The 25885-nt window shown below is 41.9% G+C and overlaps 2 protein-coding genes across 8 annotated transcripts; one reads left to right on the top strand and one right to left on the bottom strand.

Annotated features, from left to right (window-relative positions):
• Nucleotides 1-5496: 5496 nt before the first annotated feature.
• On the top strand, nucleotides 5497-13255 carry LOC112283667 (O-fucosyltransferase 38). 7 transcript variants are annotated; one of them, XM_090250889.1, is made up of 15 exons: nucleotides 5497-5633; nucleotides 7099-7428; nucleotides 7645-7797; nucleotides 8138-8352; nucleotides 8790-8888; nucleotides 9348-9429; nucleotides 9610-9677; nucleotides 9931-10019; nucleotides 10353-10533; nucleotides 10849-10977; nucleotides 11180-11313; nucleotides 11573-11786; nucleotides 12170-12354; nucleotides 12526-12621; nucleotides 12918-13255. In XM_090250889.1, the coding sequence occupies exons 3-15, from the start codon at nucleotides 7719-7721 to the stop codon at nucleotides 13135-13137; spliced, it is 1791 nt and encodes a 596-aa protein (XP_090107015.1). In that variant the 5' UTR covers nucleotides 5497-5633; nucleotides 7099-7428; nucleotides 7645-7718; the 3' UTR covers nucleotides 13138-13255. The 7 variants fall into 7 exon arrangements, with proteins under 7 accessions (XP_090107015.1, XP_024378475.1, XP_090107013.1 ...); XM_024522707.3 differs by having other exon boundaries at nucleotides 5515-5796; XM_090250887.1 differs by having other exon boundaries at nucleotides 5541-5796; nucleotides 6575-7428.
• A 633-nt stretch (nucleotides 13256-13888) lies between these two features.
• On the bottom strand, nucleotides 13889-18917 carry LOC112283666 (protein transport protein SEC23 G). The gene is made up of 6 exons (XM_024522706.3): nucleotides 18138-18917; nucleotides 17296-17370; nucleotides 16601-17059; nucleotides 15892-16117; nucleotides 15244-15725; nucleotides 13889-15126 (listed from the first exon to the last, which is right to left on the bottom strand). The coding sequence occupies exons 1-6, from the start codon at nucleotides 18699-18701 to the stop codon at nucleotides 14620-14622; spliced, it is 2313 nt and encodes a 770-aa protein (XP_024378474.1). The 5' UTR covers nucleotides 18702-18917; the 3' UTR covers nucleotides 13889-14619.
• Between the last annotated feature and the right edge of the window lie 6968 nt (nucleotides 18918-25885).

Here is a 25885-nt window from a genome sequence, read left to right as displayed (position 1 = left end):
ACCTGAAAGAGCAGGGTAGTATATCGAATCCAATCAAATCCAAATTAGTCTCCACCCTATATTCGATGTTAACAGCAGAATCCTGCGCACGATGGTTCTGAGGGTCCATTGTAAAATTCAATTTATCAACACTCATGTATGAATTCGTATATAGATGTTCACTTAGCTCTGCACTGACGGTGACTGTTTAAATCGGCTGCAGAACTATTGTGATTTCTGTGCGAATGCCTGACATCCACATGAAGCTTCAAAGCACAAGCTGCTTCATCAGGATGTAACCGTAGATGTTGGGCCTTGTTTGTCGACTTCCACGGTTATATATCCTAGCCCACCTTATAAGTTAGGCAAGCACACTTGATTGGGATAGGACCTTGCGGAATTTCGTATTGAGTGTGAGAAGAGAACATGGCTGCATCTTTCACTTTACCTGCTACAGAGAGACGCATGATCTGATGAGTCTTGCATGCTAATCTTCCATTGGTAAGACACTTACTTACACTTGATGAGTTCATCTCAAGGTCGGCGAGCCCTCTTTGCCTTCACAAAGGGTAGTGCCCGAGTGTTAAGTGATCAAGTCACCAAATCGAATTCTGTACTAGTTATTCGCATTGCTCCGGGGATGATCCTCCGGCTGTCGATACTTGCCAGAAGCAGATGTCATCCTTGGTCCACCTCTCCAGTTGGATTCTGACGAGGTCTTTTTGGCAATAACATAAATCTCGGGAGAAACAGATCATATAGATTCAAGTTCTGAGTAAGCACATAAATACGTCACAATTTACAAGCTAGTCACTCCTTAAAAATTGTTCGCCGTGACAGCAGAGAAACGGATGGACAACTGTGTTTGATCAAGATTGTCCTCTTCAAGTTCTTTTCCTGACTCGTCATGTTCTGATGAAAGAACGTCACCATGTCACGGCACAAAATCCTTGGGCCCATCGTAAGAAACAACACCCCGCACAAGGTCATGCCACATCTCACCTGCAGCTCGCTAGGCGTCTTGTCCGCATTCACAACTTCTACATCAGGTTTGTCATTACAAAGGATAACCACGAACACATGATGGAAGCGGAGGCGGATGCACGATACAACCCAGAGTGAGCTTCTCCCCGAAAGTGACTCTAGAATGCCCCACATCGGCACATTTTTTGCGAGAGCGAATCAGTTACCGTGTGCGCCGATGAAAACATTTTCATCTACGAAGTGAGCCTCAATGCGTTAGGAACAATGCAAACATTCACTACATAGAACTTCTTGACGAACTGCTCCAGGGCGACAAAGGATTTACCGACGTTATCCGCTTCTTAATGGCAGTGCTTGTCATGGGCCTCATCGTTGAGTTCTTGCGCAACTTGGTCGCCGACGTCCCAGTCATCCGCTATGATGGCCATTCCGTTAGCACACAAACCGGTCTGGACGCTCCGCATTCCGGTCGTCGGCTTCACCACTTGTGCTGCTGTTGTAGCATAGTGCTATCAGTGCATCAACACCATCAGGGACAGAGATTTCATTCCCATTCCAGCTCCCCTTGATCCCTCCAATCTACCCTGCAATCCCATGAGTGGCATTCTGCGGCCCGCCCTCAAGCCCGAAGAGGAACCAGCTCGCGCTCGTTATCCTACAGTATTTCCTGAACTGTCGCATTCGATTCGGGTGGAGGATTCCCTAGATAAATCATCACACACGAGATGCCGAGTTTTGCACTCTGGTTCTTCACGGAACCGTGAAACCTTCTTGTTCCGAAATGCGACAGGATGCTACTGAAGATGTTCTATGACCTCGAGGTGGACGCAAACAAAATCTTGCGCAATGGCGAAACGAACGCGTGCTCTTCTGCTCCCTCCGCAACGCGACCCGGTCGCTCAGTGCAGCAGATGTGAAGCGAAGTAGCTTGTGATGGCTAGTAGTGGAAGAGCGTTTTGGGTTGAGGACGAAGCTTTTCTGCGCTGACTCGATAATTAGCCTGCAGCGTCTGTGATTTCTGAATTGTTTGGAAGCATTGTGTCCTTTCCTTTGCGACAAGTTCAAGAGCTCTCAAGGGGTCTGGAGATAAGCGAGCACCGATCCATGTGTACAGTTTGCCCTAACAACGTCCGAAAGGCGAAGGCAACAAGGAATTCCTTCTCTTTTTCGCAGAGTTTGTGGAGTGCACGCGAAGCCGGTTGGTCATTGCCCCTTGTGTGATCGCACAAGTCAAGTGTGATCGCACAGGTCTGATGAGAGACTGCAACGTCAAACGATCGTCTTGCTTGATCATCTGCTTACCTCCAAAGTTGCGGTCTCGTCACCTTTCTTCAAAACCCACCATTGAAGAGGAACAGATGTGCATTCAGATGTGAAAAACAGTCAGAGGATCCCTGCAATGTTTTCTTTGACACAGCTCCAGTTGGATCTTTTTATCAGACGCTGCATCTGAAACTTGACGCTCGTTTGCTTGATCAAATGGCAGTTTCAGGCAGTGCAACGAGCTATCTTTGGACACAGTACTGGGTCTCCGTTTAGCACAACCTCAAATCTCGTTTTTAAACCCGCTCTTCGTTCGTTGAGTCTCGCGAAGGAGCCACCAGACTTCATTGTTAAGGGAAGTCAAGATTTGCACAGTTTGATGCCAGAAATTGACACTTATATTTTCTCGCGTGTCTTTGTATATTTTGTAAAACCCCATGGGTTTCGTTGTTAAGAGAAACATGCTCTTCACTTTTCGTGTCATTCACAGTTTCGAAGTCATCATTTTCAGTGCTTAGTATTAAATGAATTTTGTTAATATGAAAACATTAAGGAAGGATAGTGAATGGTATTCATGGTACTTTACAACACCATTATAGGTAAAATCAAGTGAATGTGTAAGTTATAACATGGTAGATTTTTTGTCCTTTTCTAAAATTTTAATTTAGATTTTTGTCTGTTTATGCTAATGCAATATTTCAAACTTGACAAAGATCACAAACCTTGTGTATGGCTCATTAATATTTGGAACTAATTATACAGTGTTTGAGGCCGTTTTTTGTTTTTATTTTTGCAAAAAACTTGAAGTTAATTATCCAAAAGTAGAAGTAGAATCAAACATTTGTGTGAGTCTCTTCAATGACATTCTTCAAAGGCATACTATATTATCCTAAATAGCACTTGCATTTTAGTCTTTTCATTCTGGTTGTAATATTTTTTTGAATAAAGTATGTATAAATGCAGTAACTTATTTAAATTTAGTATAAAACATTCTTATGAATTTTTGAAATATTTGCACTACTTCCTTGGACAATATTGAGTAATCTATTTAGGAGGTTGTCACACCTAAAAGCTTAGTTTAAAAATCTTCAATATAAAAGGTGTATATCTGTCTTTTTTAAAGTAAATAACTAGATTATTTTTAAATACTTGGTTTTCTGAATTGGTAATAAAAATTTAAAAAATAAAAATAAAAATAAAAATAAATTCTAATTGTCATTTTTTTCTGAATATAATAATCAAAAATTGGAGAGAAATACTTTAAAAATCTATGTAATTAACTTATCAATTTAAAATAGATAGATTTAAAAAAATCGAGGTTTTGATTTTCTTTGTAAAAATCAGTATTTAAGATTCATCTATTATAAAATTTTAAAAACTAGATTGTTTATCTTATGTAGAAAAGAGTGCATTATATCTAATTTTTTTCTTAAGTAGCTATTTTTTCTAACTATAAAATCAACCAAGTGAGGATTTTTGATTTCAACTAATTATAAGTTTAGAAACTCTAAGCTTTTTGTCTTTTTTTCTGTGTATAAAGATTCGATTTGTTTCTGTACAACAAAAATACAAACCTTCTTTCTAACATATTTTTTCATCTTGGATCACAAGAAGTTTAAATTTTGAAACATCAATATGATTTTTTTTAAACATTTTAAAATATAATAGTTTTTGTAATAAAATTATAAACATGTTGTAGTATCATTGCATTCCTTTCTGAATAAAACTTAAAATTTTAATAGTTATATTTAACAACAAATTCAATTGTTCTTTTTTAATATCAAGAAATTAGAAGAATTTAAATGAATTTCTCTTCATTGTAATATATATTTTTTTAAAATTTATACTTGCTACATCATTTTAATTAAGATTAATTTCTAATTGTCAAATTTGTCGATTATATATATGTATACTAATTTTTGCAAGATCCAAACTGTATTTGTTTATGCACAATTTACATTATGTTTCTTAAATAAGTTTTAAAATTTTATCTAAAATGCATTTAAGTTATTTAATATATATATATATATATATATATATATATATATATCTATGTTTTTTAAAAGATGATAAATACCATGGTAGAAGTGGTTCTTTAAGCAACATTTTAAAAAAACTTAAATGGTTCTTAGTTCTTCAGTAGATGTCACTATTTATATACGCAAATCAAAAGATGTACTCGGAGTAATATAGTTATTAAAGAAATGTTTTGCTATATTAGCATTTTTGAAGCTGTTGATTCTAGATATTGTTTGAGTAGTAATTAAAGTTGTTTCTAAGATCAATGTTCTCATTTCTTCTCATAATATATTATAACACTCTTTATTTATATAAATCCAATTATTTTTTTGAAAAAATACAATAATATATTTGAGTAAATTTACAAGAGGCAGTAATAAATGTGAAGAAGAAATTTTAAAAAAATTTAAAAATCCTCCAAAGAACTTAGATGTTTTTGATAAAAATGGATAGTATATATATATATATATATATATATATAAGATCAAATTATAAGATTTTAATTGTTGATCTTGTCAAACTATGAAGGATATAAATATATATATATATATATATATATACATATTTACATACAACCAAGAATGTAAAAAGAGAACCATAAAAGATACATGTATAAAATGAGAATGCATTAAAATAATTATTACTAATTACCAAAACATTAGAAAGTCTTGAATGAAGATTGAATGATAAGAAAACATTCATCAAAGTAAGGATGACATTAGATTTTTTCTCCATGTATACACTAGCTAACAAAAAAAAACCATATAATTACTTCCTAAGAAGGTTTGGAACAATAAGCATGTAAGACAACTAATTTGATAGCATATCCAACAAATTAAAAAAGATGTAAAATCAAAATCTTAACACAATTTTATGTGAATGCCATAGTAAAGTGTAGAAGTGGAACGTTGATCAATTAGAATTCCAAAATTCCTCATAGTTGGTTATTCATGCACAATCCACCAAAAAAATTAAAAAGCTCCTGCAATGTACTAAACAAACCACGAGCTCCAATGGTCTCCGTAAGGGGTGCCATTCCCAGCTGGACGTCATTGGTTGGATGAACAAATATGGATGAGAAGAATCATCACCCATCACTCGCAGTGCGATTCGATGAAAGTGGATTCGAAACTGCCTTGTGCGGACAGATGGAGACTTGAGATACGAGGACCATCATGCGGATTCCTCATCCATTTTACTTCAGGAACATTCATCCATTTGTTCCCTCGACTTCCAAGTGCTCCGGAAGAAGCAGAGCTCAGTGAGTGGCAGCCCTAAATCGAGCACTCTCGTCTCGCGTTTGCATTCGCGAGGGAACACTCTTTTGCAACCCAGGATGCATCATCCGCATCAACTGCTTCCGAATCGGCTGCGCGGCACTCGATTTAGTACGTTAGCTACAGCTGCTGGCAGATTCGTTGTTTTCCGAAGCAAATAGTAATGCACAGTGCGCGAAATCCGCCCCTGAGAGGAGCTAGCTTTTGTTGACTGAATTCATAGGCTTGACTACTCTTTGTTGCGCGGGGAGGTGCTTGCTGGGCGCCTGCAGAGGTGCATGACCTATGTGAACCGTTTGAGTCATTCTCTTCGCTGTTATCGTTGCTGGTAGTTTCCGAAGTGGGTCTGATCACGGAGGAGACGCTTTTGGTTGTTAGCTATGGTTACGTTGATTTTATCTGATGCTGCCGCTGCTGCTGCTGCGCCCCGAGTTTGCCATTGTCAGCAGTCACTATAGCAGATGCATCGATGTTGACGACTTCAGATGTTTCGGTGATTCTGTCGAGGAGAGTGGCGGATAATTTTGGATGTTGGGTCGTTTTCTTGGGCTTTACTGAGCGTGCGTGAGTCCATTTTTTCTTGGTTTCTCGGAGGGCACTGCCGCAACTTTCGATTGGACGTTGGGAGTTTTTAATGTTCGCGTAGGTCACGGGGAATTTGGGGTTGGCGATCGGCAGTGTTATGCCTGGTAAACCTTAGCATCAGAATTGGTTTTGCTTAGAAAGTTGTGTTTTTTTATATATCACCCTTGCGTTGTAAAGTTCAAGATGTTTTCTGCGTTTCGTGTTTTTCTTCTGTTGCAGGGTGGTTGACTATAGTACCTGCTTATTCTTGTGCTCTGAATGTCTCGGAAGCATCGTTACAACTCTGTATATATTTATCTTTCCAGTTATTGATCATGTAAAGTTTTAGCCCTCTGACGCTAATGCGGATATAAGAGGTGCATCAGAGCGTGGAAAAAGAGGAATGGGAGCTTGGTTTAAGTTTGGGTCATTTTTGAGATCGCAGATGAGGATTCGAAATTCAGCTTCGGTGTCTGTTCCATTGGCAGGAGCGCGTCTTTGAGCTCATGACGTTTCTAGGGGATGGAACATTAGACTGATGAGATAAGAGGGCGTTGTAGGGGTGATTGTTGAAGTTTTAGCAGATGCGATAAGGTTTCCATTCGTATAAATCCTCATAGCTTCGGCTCAAGTTGCGGTGCGAAGTTCGCTGGCTGGAAGCCTGGTTCCATCAAGAGTGCCATCTCCGTGTTAAAGAGGAATAGTTTTTACAGCTACATTGATCCCCAGAGCGAAGAAATTACTGGGAAGTGGAGTATGGGTTCGATATCACCAATTTGTGAATACTCTTCACAAACAATGTCCCTTTGAAGCTCCCGAGTATTGGGAGTGATCACAGACAGAGATTGGGAGTGGTTGCTGAAAAGGATCTGTATTTATTCATTTGTGAAAGAGTAGTAGTTGTGATTCTGCACTTTAAATTCTTGATGGATTGTATCTGCGATTTCAGAGAAGACGAGTTCCGGGGTAGTAGTAAATACCTTGACCCTGGTTACTTTTCGTTATCTTTCAGGGGCAGCTGCACTTGGGGCCACAGTTGGAGAAGGCCAGGCCGTTAACCTAGAGGTGGATTTTACCCCAATGGTGTAGGATCGCCTGAAGTAGTTGCGCTGGTCATCTATGGAGGTTTTGTCGCTGTTATTACGGTGCAGGCAGCGCATTGTACCCTCAGGATGCTTTTCTTCGCTGGCTTGTGGCGCCAACCATCATATGATGCAGATCTAGAACTTTAGTGTGTTGAGATCGCTTGCCACTTCTTTGGAAATTCGGAGCAGCCTCTCCATGACCTGCGAAGCTTGCCCTCCGCACGGGTTTTGTATCAGTTGCCACTCATATTAAAGAGGTACGTTTTATTTTCAGACGAAGGCGAAATGTGAACTTTGTTGAATGCTTGAGGTGACTAAGCTGTCCAAGCTTGCAAAGCGAAGTGCACGCTGCTGTGAGGAGGCAATTCTTGTGGAGCGACAGGGTTTAGAGTGCTGTGGTTAGTGGCATGAGGTTACGACGAGCTTAGTTTCAGTTGGGCTAATGCCGAGTATTTCATGTGTACAACCGTCAGCTGCATCATGGCGTAGATCTGTCATCATAAAATATCGTTCCTTCATCACCAGGACCTTGAGCAGTCCTTCGGAGATGCAACAAATGAAATTGGACGTAAGAGAGGTCTCAGAAAGACGCTGGCTTGATAGTGATGAGGTTCCTTCTCAAGAGCGTAAGTAATTAATTCTGCTTCTTAGCCGTTTTCTGTGTGTTAAAGATGTGAATTTTTGTGGGCGGTTGAAACAGAAAATCTGAGTCTCGCATTCCAATGACTTGTGAAGTCTAAGTTAGCTCAATTAATTATCAGGCCTGGGGGGTTCCAACTGCCACCATTGTGGCTGGAACTCATGACGGGTTAATCACAGTTAATCTGTGTGGGTTTTCGTATTGGCATGTCAGTGCAACTGATGGTTATGAGGTTCGTACTGATTCTTTGGATGAGTACTCCATGCATTTGAGAAGCAGTAGTTGTGGAAGGAAAATGGGTAAGCTGAGGTTTGGGTCGCTTTCAGAGAGGAGCACTATGCATCGGCACGCATCGCAGCACACTTCAAGTCTTGGACGACGACTGAGAGTCCGATCGGGAGCTGGTCTAATTGGATTCTTATGGATGCTTGGATATGTGAGTGTTGTACTTGGAGCGCTATTTTCAACATTTTTCTTTCCGGACATTCTTTCCATGTTGCGGTCTCAAAGAAGCTCCATGCAGTCTCACATGCTTTATCAGGTATTTCTCGAAGATCCTAATCTAGTACCTGCAATCAGCTGAACGAGGGCCATATTTCCTTGCGTAGGTGGTTCTAGATGTTGGTTGCCCACATCATCCACACATTGCAGGACGTTCTTGCATGAGCACTAGAAGCTGCGCCCCTTCAAATAAGTCACTCACAAACAAGCGTTGAGGACATTGTTCTGGTCTATTGTGTGACTACATTGAATTAGATCGTAGTACATCAAATGAAATTAAGGTGAAAGGTCGAAGAGGATTGAAGTGCGCTCCTCCTGATTTCGTCAATGTGCAATGGTGGATAAGCTAACAACAACTTGAACTGGTATTACTGTGTTTGGTGGGCGCCGATTTAGTGGGGGAGCCCTCGCCCCTGAAATTGACTTTAGTTCACTTGAAATGACGTTATTTGTGTTGGATGGTGTTGGGAATTCCAGCGAGGTGATCATGGAGTACAACCTAGATCGGATGAGTTGAATTTGAGGCAAGAATTCGGGTCCCACCGACTGTCCCAATTGCCGAGTCCAGGCGTAGAGGTGCGATCTTGTTTGCAGTTCCTGTCAACAGGACGAATGTGTTCATTTTAGGGATTAGGAGTATCTAAAAGTATTGAGTCTTTTGCATGAAGTGTGAACAAGACTTTTTATAGTTAATAGCGCTAAATTTGCTACGAACGTTTCCTCCGGCGGAAGGGGTATGCATGCAAGTTCTGTGCGTTTTCCGAAGTGTGTGTACCAGATCGTTGCATAACCTTGGGATAATCATATTTCATTCCCCTTCATGCTAGAAGTAATTCTTATGGAGTTGACACGGTGACGCAAATCCATACCACCGCTCCGCTCTTCCCTCCACTCCTGGTTATTTAAATAAAGAAAAGTTTCTTGTGATGCTATGGGGGAAACAAATGAACCGCGAAAAGTGTCGTCTCGGAAGGTTTGTTGCATCAGTGGCAGCTTTTGGATTTCAGTTGATGACATTTGGTAACCTTGATACAGTCGGTGGAGTTCAAGAAACTTTGGAAGCCTCCTCCAAATCGAGGATTTCATCCTTGCGTTGAGCCCAGCGAGTCTTACTCAGGTGAATGGCGCATGTCTTTTCGTAGTTTCAACTTGTTGAAACGATGCGAACTTGGCTCAGCTCTTTATGGGTTTGAATCATGATTTTGTCTTGAAGACGTTGCTTGGAGTTATCCTAATTAGATAGCGTATGAGATCGCCATTTAACCTCTTGTGTTGGTTTTCTGAATATGGAATTCAGGTCCAGGTATTTCCAGAGGGTATCTTCTGGTCCAAAGCAATGGGGGTTTGAATCAGATGCGAGCAGGGGTATGTTTTTAAACTGGGATAAGGATTGTAATTGTGACACGCTCTGGGCATCAAGCACGATGTCTGCGCAGTTCGTACCCTGTGTAGTCAATCTCTGGTCGTGTATGTTTAGGAGCCACAGGATGCCCCTACTTGTGCTTGGTTCTGTTAGGCTTGTATTCAGTTCTACTTTGTTCTACTTAATGTTGAATTCTGGTCCTCAGGTCTTATTCTTCCTACAAATTGCTTGTGACACGATCTTTATCTGTGGCAGATCTGTGATATGGTGGCGGTTGCACGCATATTGAACGCTACATTGGTTGTTCCGGAGCTTGATAAGCGATCATTTTGGCAGGATTCTAGGTGAGGATAATTGAACCATTGCGAGTGTCGCTGTGTGGCAAATAGTCCGTCGGCGGTAATGAGTGCTCAAATGTTCGCAAAAAGGATTGTTTGCTGCATTGTGCTTGAAGATGGCATTCAGTTTCTGCAGGGCTCTTGAAAGAACTAAGTCTTCGCCTAAAATGGGTGCTGGGAACTGTAATAAGGGATGTAATTGTGATTCGGATGTAACTGGTGTTAGGCGGTGGGTACAAGCTTTTCTCATCGAAATTTTTGCACACAATTACATGTCTTTTGGCAATATGTTTTTCTTTTGGACCTACTGCTAACTAGTGTGTTCTACTGATCGTGCAGCAACTTCTCGGATATATTTGACGTAGACCATTTCATAGAGGCCTTAAGAGGTGATGTTCATGTGGTTAAGTCGCTTCCTCAAGAATATTTATTAGCACCTAAAGCCGTGAAACAGTTTCAAAGCTGGTCCAACGTAAAGTACTATGTGGATATCATCGCTCCTGTTTGGCGGGACTACAGGGTGAGTCGCTGATAATTATCTCTTCTTCGCAGTTCACGAAACTTCATGTCATGTTTGACTATGCTGTGTTGTGGTTTGATATGTGACGCACTGTTCGAGCTTTTCAGACGAGCAATTTGGTTTGGTGAACTTTTTTTTCACCCGCGAGTCGTCGCCGCGATATTTAGTCAATCGTTGTGTTTGTGGTGAGCGTAATTGCTTGATCGTGTTCTATGTGATACATTGTTGCGTGTTCAGAACTCTGGAGTATGTTGAGCTTAATATGGGTGATCTGGTTCTCAAAACCTTAAGTCTTGACGTCATTGAACTGTGCAGGTCATTCGCGCTTCTAAGTCCGATTCGCGCTTGGCAAATAATGACTTGCCTGCGGACATACAGAAGTTGCGATGTCGGGTTCATTATGATGCTCTTCGATTTTCCTGTGCCATTGATGAGTTTGGGAAGGTGCAAGTTTGCTGCTGTGCTAACATTGCTTCTTTCGTCATTGGATTGGAAGATTTTAGTTGCAGTGTATCTATCGCATCCATTGTCGTGCAGTCTCTGCACTAATAACGTTTTTTCTTGCTGCAAGTCTTCGCGAGTTTGGCACAGTATTTTTTGCCCCTCTAAAGTTTCATCCTGAACATGCGTTCCATTGTCTTCGCAGAAACTTGTAGAGAGATTGAGAAGAAATGGACCCTACATTGCTTTGCATCTTCGGTATGAGAAGGATATGTTAGCCTTTAGTGGCTGCACCCATGGTCTAACACACAAAGAAGCCGATGAGTTGACCACTATAAGGTGAGCAGATTTAAACCCCATTATTTTGTTCATCTTGTACTGGTGCCGTGCAGGCGTTGGGGACGCCTGCGATGTGTTAACTGTGTCGTGTATCTTGGATTGCGAAAGCAGCAACTTGGTTCGCTTTTGTTGGACATAAAGATTTGCATCTTACGATTTCCGAACACCCAAACCACCAAAGGTTGAAAACAAAGTCAACCGTTATGCGGAGATCATCAGGTGTTGCACATGATTAATACGTCTTTGATGTGGTGAACAGACAGACTACAGCCCATTGGAAGGTGAAGGACATCAACTCTACCGATCAAAGGGTAAAAGGGTATTGCCCGCTGACACCAAAAGAGGTCGGGATTTTCTTGAAGGCTTTGGGCTACCCGGAGACCACACCCATTTACATTGCTGCTGGCGAGATTTATGGTGGTGATGAACGTATGAAAGGCCTGCTTTCTCGGTTTCCAAATGTTTTGCGTAAGGTCAGCCCGCTCAGTAATCATTTCTAGGGCTCGGAGTTTGAACGGGAGCGTAGAAGCAGGAATTAGATGATGAGTTATGGACTTGAATATTTGTACGCTAATGAAGTAAATTTTGTGAGTTGCAGTGTGTGATGCAAAGTGTCAGACTTTGGTTTGTGACTCCAGTTGCTAATTCAGACACAGTCGCGCACTTCTGAGTATCCTTGCATGTGTAATACTCGTCCAGGAGAAGCATTTTTTAAGCTCTCACATTCGTTACAGGTCTTGCATTTATTCCCATGTAGTTATAGTGTGGGTCATTGGCTGGAGTTTAATTCACCTGATAGCGCTGATATTAATTGTCTATTCAAATTGCTAATGGCATGGAATTTACGTGCATACAGGAGACCGTAGCCACGCCAGAGGAGCTTGCACCATTCGTCAATCACTCCTCTCAACTGGCAGCATTGGACTACATTGTTTCCGTGGAAAGCAACGTGTTCGTACCTTCCTACTCAGGGAATATGGCCAGAGCTGTGGAAGGACATCGACGGTACCTTGAGCACCGCAAGACCATAACCCCTGACAGGTTTGCATATGAGGAAATCCTAATTTGTTGAGCGTTGTGGTTTGTTTCGTGCAATTAAACCTCTCGAGAACTTGAGCATGATTTTGCAACTAACCCAGCATCTCCGTGTTATGCAAGGACATTTTATGTTTCGAGCGGCAGTATTGATGAGGTATACTGTGGTTTGTGCAGGAAAGAGCTTGTAGCGCTCTTTGACAAGCTAGACAGAGGAGAACTTACTGAAGGCCCAGAGCTTGCGGAGATGATCGCTAACATTCACAAGCGGAGGTACGATGACTCAATTCTGCAAATGTCATGTTGACATTTGCCCTGGTTCATCTCTTGTTTTATATACGATGTAGAAGTCAGAATTGAGGCGTGCAGGTGTTGTGTTTGTACCTAAGCACCTTCGGCTTTTGAGGCAAGGGATTGGGTTCACGTTAGATCACATACATCTATCATCGTGTAAACTTCAGTCGCTTTCTTGGCCTGCTTTATTTTCGGTGGCAGATTCGCACGGTACAATTATTGGTACCAACTACAGCACATATCATCGCTTGATTGGTTTTTACTTGTCTTTATAGGCAAGGAGCGCCACGGAAACGGAAAGGTCCCATCACAGGTACAAAAGGAAGGGACCGGTTTAGGACGGAAGAGGTCTTCTACACAAATCCTCTACCAGATTGTTTATGTTCTGAGACTGATCCAATCAACATTAAGCCCAAAATTTTCAACACGGATAGGCAGCTTTTGAGCCATGATCCTCAATGGAGGGATGGCCTCAATTCATGGCAAAGACACTAGCATACCTCATGGGCAGTCTTCGTTTGTAAAGTGCAGTGCAGAATTTGCCTGAAAATTTGTAATGTGTATTAATTGACCCACACCGACAAAATAGTGGCGTTCCATTCCGGTCGTGCAATTTCTGCTGTTCAACCTTGCCATAATGTGGATTGCCTAGGGGTTGTGCTCAACTTTCAAAGAACTGCGGAAGCGGGCTTCCTCTGAATATAGACTGGAGTGGGACTTCGTATGAAGCTCATTTCCGAACTTCTGCAAACCAATGAGAACCAGTTTTTAAAAACAGAATTTAAGAAACTCAAAATCGCAATGAGATCTCTTAGTGTTATAGTTTTAGTTAATACAACAATACGAAAATCCATTAGATCTGAAAGTGTTATTAAAACATCTTTCGTGAATGAAGGTACTTCTGAAACAAAACAAAAAAACAAAGAAAAAAGGGTGTACCTAATTATGTCTCAAGGTGGAGAGTCCAATTTTTAAAATTATTTTATCCATCACTGAAAGAGAAAAAGAATATGCAACTTTCTAAGAAGTGACCAAAATCAAAAACAAATAAAGTGTTAAAAGTTTATGAAGATGACTTTAAATTTGAATAACCCAAGCAAGACTTCTTAAAAGTACTAGACAGAATCCAATATGGTCAAATGAACAAATAAACTGAAGTAACCTTTACATGTAATGAAAGGAATGCATAACAGAAAAGATACGTTACCTAACGAATGTTCCAACATCGAGTGACAGGAGATAATCATTAAATCAAAACGACATGGAAACAAATGATTCTCTAGTGTAAATATTACAATTCTTCACTATACCACCAACGTTCAATTCTTTGATGTTCCAATACAGCAAGCACGAAAATTATCCTCTACTCGGGAACCACAAAGATGACAATGTTCTGAAAAACCTATATAAACTATCTAACCCAGTCCTCCGAAATTTTATACAAGCTTAAAACCTGCGTTCGGCCGTACAAGAGCATAAAAATCAAACCAGAGTCACTAGCTTGTGTACTCCGACGGTCTTAGATCCGTCTAGGATTCACACACGGGTAGAAAGTTAACATTTTTGTTTCACTGCACAAGTAACATAGCCTCAACTTTGAACCATTCTCCTTTCGCATTTTCCTTGGATCCAGTCATGTGGAATGTCTGCTTTCTTGTAAGCCTCCACTGCCATCTGAACAATGATAAGCGCAATCTTGGCTCTAAATGCTCGTTGCCAACAGGAGTTGAAGTGATAAGAATCAAACCTCTCAACAACCAAGCCTGTTTTGAACTACGCATCACTGACTCATGTAGTCAAAGCACCACAGATTCCTTGGTTGAGCCTCCAGACTCAGTGTTCCATTTCCCACTTCTACAAAAAGCTAGTTCGGATACGTAGTTTTTAGCCCTACAATCTTAGAATCTGCTGTAGTCCCTCCTTACCCCCACATAGAATGCCATTGCGTGGAGTAATTCTGTCCCTGCACCACTGACTTTATCCCTGCACCGCTAATCTTTGCAAGTGTTCTGTAAACACTTGTAAGCTGACATCATCAGTGAAGATAACCTCGGAACCCTGCTGGTTGCTGTTGTGGGTTATAGACGGATTCAGTTTTGCCAACAAGAACCGCGCTTGGCTACCATGCTGATCGCAGACAACGAGTCTGGGTAGAGGATTCCTTTCTGACAAAAGCGCCTCGGCATCCTCGATCGGAGCCTCCAAAAGTTTCCTAAAATTCTCATGTTGTGGATCCTTGTGATAACCCAATTTACGCCATTGTGCAATCGTTGAACCAAAATGTACAACAACAAAGAAGTAAGAGTCGAACAGAAGTATCCGATCAGGTCCAATAGAACTGACATCCAAGAGGACTGGTACTGGAGGTCCGTCGAAGGAATAGGAGAAAAGTGTGGGCTGAATCATAACGAGCGATCCCACCACCCCTTCTCTGTTAATCATTAGTCTGTAGAATGCAGATTCATCAGGCGTATTGTTGAACACCTACACCACAACCAGTCGAAACATGATAAGAATCAGCCCAAGTGACGAACAAAAGGGAGTTACACAATGACCCACTCAGAACGAAATTAGAAAAAAAATCGGCAGTGGGCAGCACACCTGTAAAAACTGAGAACGCCGGAGATGAAACATAAACTGAGGATACAGCGAAAAATTAGATGCTAATCGAAACGACTGTGGGTCCTCTTTTGTGTAGTCTCCGAACTTCGCAGCTACTCTTATAAGCATTCGATCTAACCATCTCATTATATCAAAGACTTCCTCATGCTCGGTCTTAAATACAGCAAGTCGTGCCATCACAACCGCTGCAGTCTCCTGATCAAAATTAGCAGATAAATCTTGTACATGGTCCGCATCACACCACCTTCTTGAAATTGTGCAAACACGTAACCTCATTTGACCACTCCCATGTTGATATTGAGTTATAAACTGAATGAAAAACGCTGTCCCTGATGGTATAGTATTCGAGTGAGCATTCACAACTTCGAAGTAGAAAGCAAGTGATGTCTTGTTGTTCAAGGTGCAAAGTTTCCACGCACTTGTTCCTCCAGTGCCAACCTCAGTTTCACTTACAGATGCACCTGCATAAACAATATCGCCGTGAAAAATGAGCTTACTTCGAGCAATAGCATTGTGACACGGTATTTTGGGAAGAAACACAGAACTTGTCCACATGATTACAGTAGCTATTGACTAGATCAGCAGAAGAGATTCAGAAGGAAGGTTCAAGAAGAAAAGAAAAGATACCCTTCTTTTGCAAAGAACTGCAGGGCCCGATTGCCCCACAAACTTTCACTTCTCGAGTTGTCATGACTTCAACAGATGCATTGAACACCATCTTCAGGAGACCGTCGGCATCTCTATCAAACAATCGTTGCAAGGACTTCTTGAACTGCTCAGAATCAAAAGTCTCGGCCATAACAATCATCCCTCCAGTGTTGTCAACAGCAACCTTTGCCTCTGCCAAGCCTACCTGGAACAATTTAAAACCAAAAACTCTTACAACGGGAAGTACTTGTGCTACCATGCTATTGATACAGAGTCACACTCTTTCTAATTTTCCATGTGAGCTTTTCCTGGAACATTTCTAAATTCGAATATTACCTACAGCCCCTAGAGAATGGCACTTAGACTCCACATCAATCTTCTGAACACATGACGTATAGAAACATCAACAAACGGACAGTATCATGCATTGAACTGCTAACTGAACACAACGTGAAACATCAAACCTGTTTCATTCAACTAGTGGAGGCTCTTGTTACGTTCCAGTAGCGTAATGATAATTTATTTAGAATTTCCAGTTGCTAACTTCAGTTCTTTTTTTTTATAAAATATTCGTTTCAGCACGGTGTGTTCGATGTGAGATAGAAGGAAATGCATTTCATGGTTTTTCTTATGCAAGCCTTACGTTATTTACGACTTTTTTTGGAAAGACTCGGCTCGTAGCAATTACCTGATCAAGAGAGCATGCAAAAATATCCAGCACATGACTGTTTGCGACCAGTCGTTGTGCCAATTGGCTATAAAACTTGCAAGCCTTTTTATAATGAGGTGCACGATCGTTATCAAGGTCTTGGTGGGTTCGAATGCTTTTAGCTAGGTCAGTCTCCACAATCATACCAGGTCCAACTGTGGCAGGCCCTCCAACAAACAGCATGATGCGTGACCCAATATTTGGAACACATCCTTCCATCAAACTTGCTGCCACAGACAAAGCTGCCCCTGTTGCTCGTTTCGGTCGATGACCAAGCTCCTTAAAGAAAGGATTGGGTTGAAGTTCGTCAAGAGCAGTCGACAGGCTGAATTCACACTCCGCAACAGGCGATAAGAATCGTCCTACGCCTGACAAACCAATACTACTGGGCCCTGTGCCTCGCAACTGTTTGACTGTAAGACCTAAGAACTCGTGAACCTGCAGCCATGATCAACCAACTCAATGTCATACTGGCGAAACCTCACGAGAGTGAGATTGGGTTCAGAGTTCATAATTGGTCACCTCTCTATGAATAAGAACATGCAAGCAGTCACAATATGAAGACTGCACAAACCAATCGCCAGTGATCAAGAGTTTGCATTTGTCAACAAGAAAACACAATAGGAAAAACCTAATCTCCTGGAAAGCCAAAGAAATGGAAAGGTGAAACCAACCTGTTGTGTTGAAACTTCCCTGTCTCCTCGAAAAACAATTGTCTTGGCTAAATCTGCATATCCCAATTCGTGAACCTGCAAAAGTGCCCTTGACAAATTAAGAACAAACGATGAAGCTAAAGTGTCTGTGAATGTCAAACAGTACAAAAACCCTACAATTCATAGATGTATATGATTAGAAATTAGAATAACTAAAATAAGTTCCACAGAAGTTCTCGAGAACTGGGTAGCGTAGGCTGCAATGATCAGCGAAAACTCAACTGGTAAACTCTAAGTAAATAACTGCGAACACATCTTACTTCAGTATCATAGTTTTTCAGGCCGTCCTGTTAGGTGACCATAGGAATCAACATTTGAACTCAGGGGATCAACTAAATGCAGTGAACAATTGAAACCTCCAGCAGTTTCATGCGTCCGATCAAAACAGGAAAAAAAAAAAAAAAAAAAAAAAAAAAACTTCGTTCAACACTGAATCGCCACCTACAATCCATCAATGGTACTACTGATCCCTATTAGGATTCCCTCAAGCCCTAGAAAATGGAGTTCAAGTTTATAAACTACAACTATATACCAAGAACTTTTATCGTTTCAAGATTGATGAATGCCACGAAGTTAGAGACTTTTCACCATCTCCCAATCACTAATTCTTTTAAAACCTAAAAGCACTATCTTAGGGTTGTGCCGCTGCAAACACTAATGCCCTCCTCATAACCCACATAGAAACCGGTACAAAATAAAATACCTAAACCATCCGCTAACCACGAGCAGATACAGTCGATTTGGATTTCTCTTCGGCCTTCTCAATCAAAAAATTCCCCAGATTCGGCCAGAGATCAACTAACCTGGACATTGGTACCGTAACTAATAAGCCCCACGAGTGCCGTCTCAGGCATCAACGACATCAGCTGCTTCAGGGCGCTCCTCAAACCAGTCAAGTCCTCCTCGGTCACACAAGTATCTACCACAAACAGGAACGCAGGAGGCCAAATCGCACCACCAGCTCCAGCAGCCCTACCCGGGGAATACATCCCCGAGGAGCTACCCAGCCCAGGCAGGGGATGCGACAGAACATACTCCACGACCCCACTCGTAGGAAAAAGCTCCCGCGGCAGGCTCTGCTGGCTGATCTGATGATAACTCGCAGGGAAGTGATTGCGCTGAAAACAGAACTGGCACACCCAAATCTTGGCGTCGGTATCATACCTGCAATACGGGTTCAACACTCCTCGGCACCCCTTGCAAAAAATCGGCTCATACGGAAGCAACGGCAGCTCGGGGATCGGTCCCAGAGGCGTGCACATGACGCCGAAGGGAATCACGAGTCGCGTAGCCTCAATCCTGGAGCTGGGCCATTCGTTCCACACGAGACGCACACCCTCCACCCCCTCCAACTCGGTGAAATCCATCCTCACCCTCCCGCAACCCCACCCAACCCAATTCTCCTCAATTCGCGTCCACTCCGCAACAAAATTCAATCCAAATCAAAGGACATTGAACGCAACACCGGAAATCTCAGGCTCATCCGAGTGCACCAGAGAAGGGGAAGAACGGTACGAGTAATTGTTTGCAATACTCGAGTTCCAGACTTCGTCGCCTCTTCAGAAGTTCTGAGAGAGGTCCACAAAAGCAAGTCTGGTCTAGGCTGATAGAACCTCCGAGATATGAAACTTCCTGGATGCTTCCTTGTCAGTACCCTAAATTTGGTGCTCCCTATGACCCAGTCAGGCCAGGTCCGGACAGTTGCACAGAAACATCAACCCATGCAAGTTGTCATCAATGGCATAGCCGGGTATTGATCAACCAGCAAATTGGGTATAGCCTACAGGTGCACAAAATGTGCATCCAATGGATCACAATTGCAACTATACCACTGAAATACTATACATCAGATATATAGACCGTTGTGCTTTCAAAAACATATTTTTACTTTTTAGATCTTACCAAAAATTTACAGTATCAAAATTGCAGTATTGCATTTCTAAAAACACTTGTTTGGAACTGTTTAGGTGATATTAGTCATAGGAAAGGTTTTCAGTAAATGTATGTATTCATCCTTGATTTTCGTACTTAAACAATTTTCGTACAATAGAAAACACTGATTGTTATCATGGACCTTCAAACCTTAATCCCCTCCAGCCCAACCCTGCCTTGCACTGATATCGGAACTCGACACGGTCATGTCGCTGCACTCTTGCCCTCCTAGCTCCTACAATGTTCATCTTCATCGTCCTTCTCTCCCGTCTTACCCTCCGTCTGGTAATACGTAGCCTGTTCTTATATATTCGGAGCGTTTGCCGACCTCTACGCTCTTTAGGCGTAGTTGTAAAGCCCTTTCTCACCGCCCAGCGGGGTTGTCAAAAAGAATCTTAGAAGTCTTGGACTGGTCACTTGTTTAATTGGAGTTCTGCTATGGTCAAACATGGGGGGACATGTGATGACGTTGTCTTCAGAATGTGACCTATGCTTGATTGCCTATGACCCCTGACGATGAAGTGGAATGGATTTAAAGGTTGGAATATGCTTCATGGACCCCAGGTCGACATTCATGGAAGTTTTAATGTTAGCCTGTTTTGTGTTAGAGGCTAATCAGGGTGGTGTATTGGAATTACCAACTTAAAGCTTGAAAAGTTCGATGCGGAGAACTGGTTAACTGAGGCATTCGACGTGTAAAATGTGAATGACATACTGCGCACCCAACCGATCACGACATGGTTAGCCTCCCACATACAATTAACCGGCAATTGCAGAGATTTCCTACCCTCTATCCAGCTAGGTTCGTGCATGTGTTGAGATTTGGACAAGATGTCCTGTTGGGTGGATCCATTACATTGCTTTAGTTCTGTAGAACAGGCATTCACAGATGGACTGACCGACACGATCTTCAAATTGTGTCGAATTAACCTAGAATGTGGATTCCACTATTCCTAAATGACACATCAACTTCCATTCAATGCATTGAGAAAAGGCTCCCCGCATGTGAGATTCCACCAATGAAATCCACAGTAGAATTATCTGCCTTATAATGAACATGTGATGCGAACCAACATATGGTCGACGCAAATACAAACAAACTAACTTTCGCAACTGGCACATTCTCCAGTTCTCAGCAAATTATTTCATGCATTCATGCAAATTCAATCACCACCCCTGCTAACATAGCAGCTAGGCACTAACAGTGCACATCCCACCAAAGTTGAATCTCGTATGTCATGACGATGTTGCACAAATGATGCACAACCTGCAAACCAAACTACCAAAAATCCTATGCAACAAGACCACCAACCAGCAAACTCAAATTTCCAACCACATTCCGTCAATGTCGTCGCTTCATTTAGTTACATCAAATGTGCAAAAACTGATTGATAGGCGAAATTTTCACCTGCTACTGTGCACGGAAAAATCAAGAAAAAAAGTGCATACATACCGAATAAAATGCATCTGCTAAACAAGCAAACCTCATTCATGTGTACACTGCACAATCTCGTCTCGCAATCATCGTGTTCCCTATTGAGCTCTATGGAACTCACAATTTGGACACTTCAATTCCAATCCACATACAACACCCCCATAAACATGAACAACAATTCTGGAGAAGCAACACAAATCCAACATGATCCCCGACTCTGTGCCTCACCATCCACGTTCTCGCCCACCCCCATCCACCCCCAACCTCCGTCATCCACAATCCACATCCTCCACCCTCTCTCCTTCCCACCCTCTCAAACACCCTCACCACGCCTCCTCACACCGCCATTCATTCCACGTCGCCGAATCTCGCCAAACTACAAAACGTGTGCACCCTCACAGAGCGTGCATGCTGTAAATTTACACTCTTCCTTTGTTACAAGAAAAAAATATATATCTCAAACACCAGCCCAAACAAAAACGCCTATGCTCTCCTCCCGCTACTCCTCACAGCTTCAATTGTTCACCGGGGTAGATCAGGTCCGGATTCCCGATGCTCGGATTCCTCGCCGCGATCTCGCGCCAGTCCTTCCCTCCCGACCCCCTCGCAATCTTCCACAAGTTGTCCCCTTTCTTCACCTCGTACACACCTCCGCTGCACCCATTGCTCCCGCTGCGATCACCCTCGTGCCTTCCTCTCCTCAAAAACATCGCGCCCGCCACCCCGGCAGCTATGGCCGCCACGCCGCCCAACGCCGCCACCCACACCAACCCTCCCTCCACCCTGCCACCTCCATCGCCCTTACCGCCGCCTGCACCTGCTTTCCCACTCAATTCGCCCTTCTCACTCCCTCCCGTCGCTTTCCACTGCGCCTCCTCGCCGCGCGTTTCCTCAGCCTTTGCCAGCGGCTTCTCTCCACCCTTCGCTCCCGCCTTCCCTTCCACTGCTGGTTTCGGAGCCAAGCTAGACACCGCCTCGCTCCCGCTGCGAACCTCACGTAACACCTTGGACACCACGGCTGGCTCCGGCGCGGAGGCGTCCCCGCTCCTATCCACGCGATCTTTCGCCACCTCCCCGCCCGACACGCGCTCGCGGTCGGCTGCGTCCGATGCACCCGCCCCTGCCTCTGCGGCCTTCACCTTCTGGTTCGAACCCGTCGCCGCGGGCTCCCTGCCCTCCGCCCCCGAACCCAGGTCGTGGTGCACCTTGTTGTACGTTTCCACGATGACGCTGGGCTTCGAGCTCACACCGTCTGCATCGTCCTTCCTCAACTCTGCGATCGACGACGACGTCTCCCTGCTCACCTGACCGTTCGCGCTGCTCTTCGGAGTCGACCTGGAAGACGACTGCTGCAGCGACTCCCTGGTCTTCTGCACAGCTTCCCTCGACATCTTGCTCCTGGGAGTCGCCAATGTGTCCTTCACATTGTCGAAGTCCGGAACCTGGATCCCAAGACTCCGCCCCTTCTTGGACAAACGCCGCAGGCACACGCACACGCGACGGATGTCCTTCTTCTCCACCGCGTCCGACGGCACGAACACGTCCAGGTCCTTCAGCCCCACCTCCCTGCACACATTCAAAAAGGTCTCCACGTACGGATATGGCTGATACCTCAAACTGCTCTTCCTGTCTCCCCCTGGCGTCCCATGCACGTGGAACGACGAACTCTCGCCATGCCCCGGAAACTTGTCGTCGTCCCTGATGTGCTGCGCCGCCCTGTACAGCACGGTCCCGTCCGCCAACAAATCCTCCAAGCTCGTCCCGTCATCAAGATCCTCGTCCAGGACCGCCTCCAGCCACTCCTTCGCCGAAGCCCTCAGAAATTCCACGTCCGACTCGCGAAAATGGCTCGTGGAGGCATTGTGTCCCACTGGGGTGGTAGGCTCCTCCATCCTCGCCCAATTCCTCCCTCCCACCCTATCCAATCAATCGCTCGCCCGCCCGCCCGCTCACTCGCTTGCTCCAATTCCCCGGAATCCTACAACCCCCCGCTTCCCATGACTGCGCCCGCCCACGAAACCAACGCACCACAACCCCGCGCAACACCCCTCTCCAACGGCGCCACCGGCTCAGCCCCAGGTGGACACCCGTCGCGGACTTCGTGGGTGCAACCGCGGCGGAAACGGCGAACTGCTGCACGCCTGAGTGCGGGGCAAGAAAGGCGAACGAGGCAATGCCGACGCCGGCGATGAAAGAATAGGGTATGTGCGCCACGCACAACACAACGCAGCTGGGGTGCAGGAGAGAGAAGCGAGGGGATTGAGATTCAGGGGTCGGCACGAGAGAGAGGGCAAAAGGATGGCGAATCGAGGATAAGGTGGCGAGGCGATTGGCGCCGGGGGGCGTTGAGCAACGGCAGCCGCATATTGCTCCAGCCAGCTCCTCCTCGTTGCGGAGGAGGATGATGATGATGATGATGATTCCGCATGCGAGGGAAGGGAGGATGGAAGGAAGGAAGCCGTGTGATGTCGCGTTTTGACGTCCACTGAGAAATCATTCACACGTGTTGTTCCCCGCCTCCTTGCTCCTCCTCCTCCACTGATGCCCTCGGAGGAGGAGGGGGCATCGCCGCTCCTTTGTGCTCGTTGCTCGTGCAGCATCAACGTGGTCAAACATCGTCAACTGGACATTCGCCTGATGATGTTTGTACCTTGTTCTTTCCTTTTATTGTGAGGGTTTGCGAAGTGGGCGGGTTCCACGTGGTGTGGTTTAGGAAGTAGTGGGACTAATTGGAATCATTCGTCTGAATTAAAATTGTTTCTGGGAATGAAAATACAAGTTTGTTATATTGGGCTTTAGGTAATAAATGTATAATTAATAAATGTATCAATGTTCATGTAGTTGAAAGAGGTTTGTTGTAGTTGCGTTGAGTTTGGAATTGTCTGGAGCTACATCGAAGCTCAATATTGGACAGACTAGCATGTGCAATATATTGTGAAAGATTGTCATGCCTTGTTGAAATTGTAAAGATATCTTTTGGAATTATATAATATTTTTGCCATCGTTATTATTATTATAAGCACTAGCCTTTGAGGGCCCTCGCTTAACCAGGGGGAAGCATGAAAGACCAGAAAACAACAACTCTGCTGTGGGCAAAAATTTTGAACATGAACCACACAACATGGCCCCCACAGAACCCAGTTTGCTCAGTAACTCATACACAAACTCTCTCTCGCTTGTGAGGGCGGTGGAATTCATCCAAGGAAATGATGATGTCATGGCAACAGATGTCGAAGCGCTGTAATATATTAGATGTTTGGATTATATAAGATTGTTAGCAGCTCTTAGATGTGATAAGTGTATAGATAGAACTACAATTTATTTACTAGTATAATTTTCTTTCAGAATCCCATGTACATTTGATTATGTCTTAGACATCTACTATACACAAAAGGTCCTTGTTACCATTTCTGGTTTCTAGTTTTTATGATTTAAAATTAGTTACATTTTTGGACGTGATTACTTTTAATGATATAGAATTGTAATAAGTCATTTTACTTTTTTAAAATTGCATTTCACAAAGTATACATTCTGTGAAAGGAAATTAATGTTATTTTTATCATTTTGTTGTAGTAATTTAAATTTGAGGTTAGCTGTAATTGAAAAAAACTTTTAATATTTGTTTTCTATGCAAATTTCTTATCATATAAATGCACAAATTTTATTGTAATCTCATGCTTGTGACATTTTTTTAATCTTTAAAATAAGTGTCTAATACAAGTATACCTATGCATTTTATATGTTACACTTATCTTCAATTAACATACAATTTAATTAGTACTTTATCTAATATAAATTCTAATACATGCTTAAATTTATTTATCTTTTTTTTTAATTATTTGCCTCACAATCAATTATTCTATTTTTAAAAGTATAGCCATTCAAATTAATTTTTGATTTTTATTATTTTTATTCTATTAATTTCTTGAGTCATAATTTAGGCAACAGCTTATGCTTCCAAGGATTTTAGTAAATAAGTTGTATATAAATATATACATATATATATATATATATATATATATATATATATTCTAAGATTCATGTTAAAGTCCAATTTAAAAATGTAAATCTTAAAATTGCATTCATCACTTCCAATAATATTTCTTTCTTTCTTTCTTTCTTTATTTATTTGTTCTCTTCTTAATACTATATATATATATATATATATATATATATATCTATAATTACTAAATTTACATTTCATTTATTAAATCAATACACATCCTATTTAAAGTGGTTACTAGCTCTTAGGACTTGCTACAATGTTAAGTGTATCCGCACAAAACTAACCTTCTTTTCTAAACGCCTTGCACCAAAGGTGACAATATGATTCACACTTCTTAAGAGCCAATTCACCATATAATTGTCAACAACCATCCACAATACTTTCTTATAAGATTGCATAGATGAGTAAATAATTCTCTCTCCTCATCTATCTAAGTAGCCTAAAGAATTACCAAAAATAATCAATTATTAAAGTATTAATAGATATAAAGAACATAAATATACAAATTTAGAAACAAACTAAACAAATTTATACTTATTATGCATCAACTATGTCTACAACTTCAAACAACATGAGAAATGACTAATTTAAAATATATAGATATAATAATGGTTTCTTTGACAATTGTATCACTTTAAGTAATTATTATAAATATAATTAAATAAAATAATTAATAAACCATTAATATTTTAAATAAATAATAATATTATTAAATACATGTTTTAATAATTTATTTATTAAGGCAAACTTATCAATAAGCTCAAACTTCTCAAATATATATTAAATTAAAATATCTTAAGTTAAATTTAGAGAAATTTTAAATAGACCCATCCTTGATTAAAAAAAATATAGTAACCATGATGAATGTAGTTGGTTTTTATTGGTTGCAAATCCAATAATGGAGATGTAAATCTAGATTTTTTTTTTTTTTTTTTTTTTTTTTTTTTAACATTGTAAACTAAAATTTAAAAAATACTCTATCTTTACTTTTTTATTTTTTTGAATTACAAGTTTAAAAAATATAGAATGTTTTTAAATTTTTGGAACAATTTTGATCTATTTTTGAAACTATATTACAATTTGTAACTCAAGTAATAAGATTTCAGTTTAAAAAAAATACAGATGTATATAAACATGTGTAGCAAAATTTTGATAACAAGCAATTAATATCAAGTAAG

Source organism: Physcomitrium patens, chromosome 6, assembly GCF_059467195.1.
Source record: "Physcomitrium patens ecotype Gransden chromosome 6, ASM5946719v1, whole genome shotgun sequence".
Taxonomy (NCBI): domain Eukaryota; kingdom Viridiplantae; phylum Streptophyta; class Bryopsida; order Funariales; family Funariaceae; genus Physcomitrium; species Physcomitrium patens.
The sequence above is the reverse complement of the archived record's forward strand: the minus strand, read 5'-3'. Positions and strand labels throughout refer to the sequence as shown.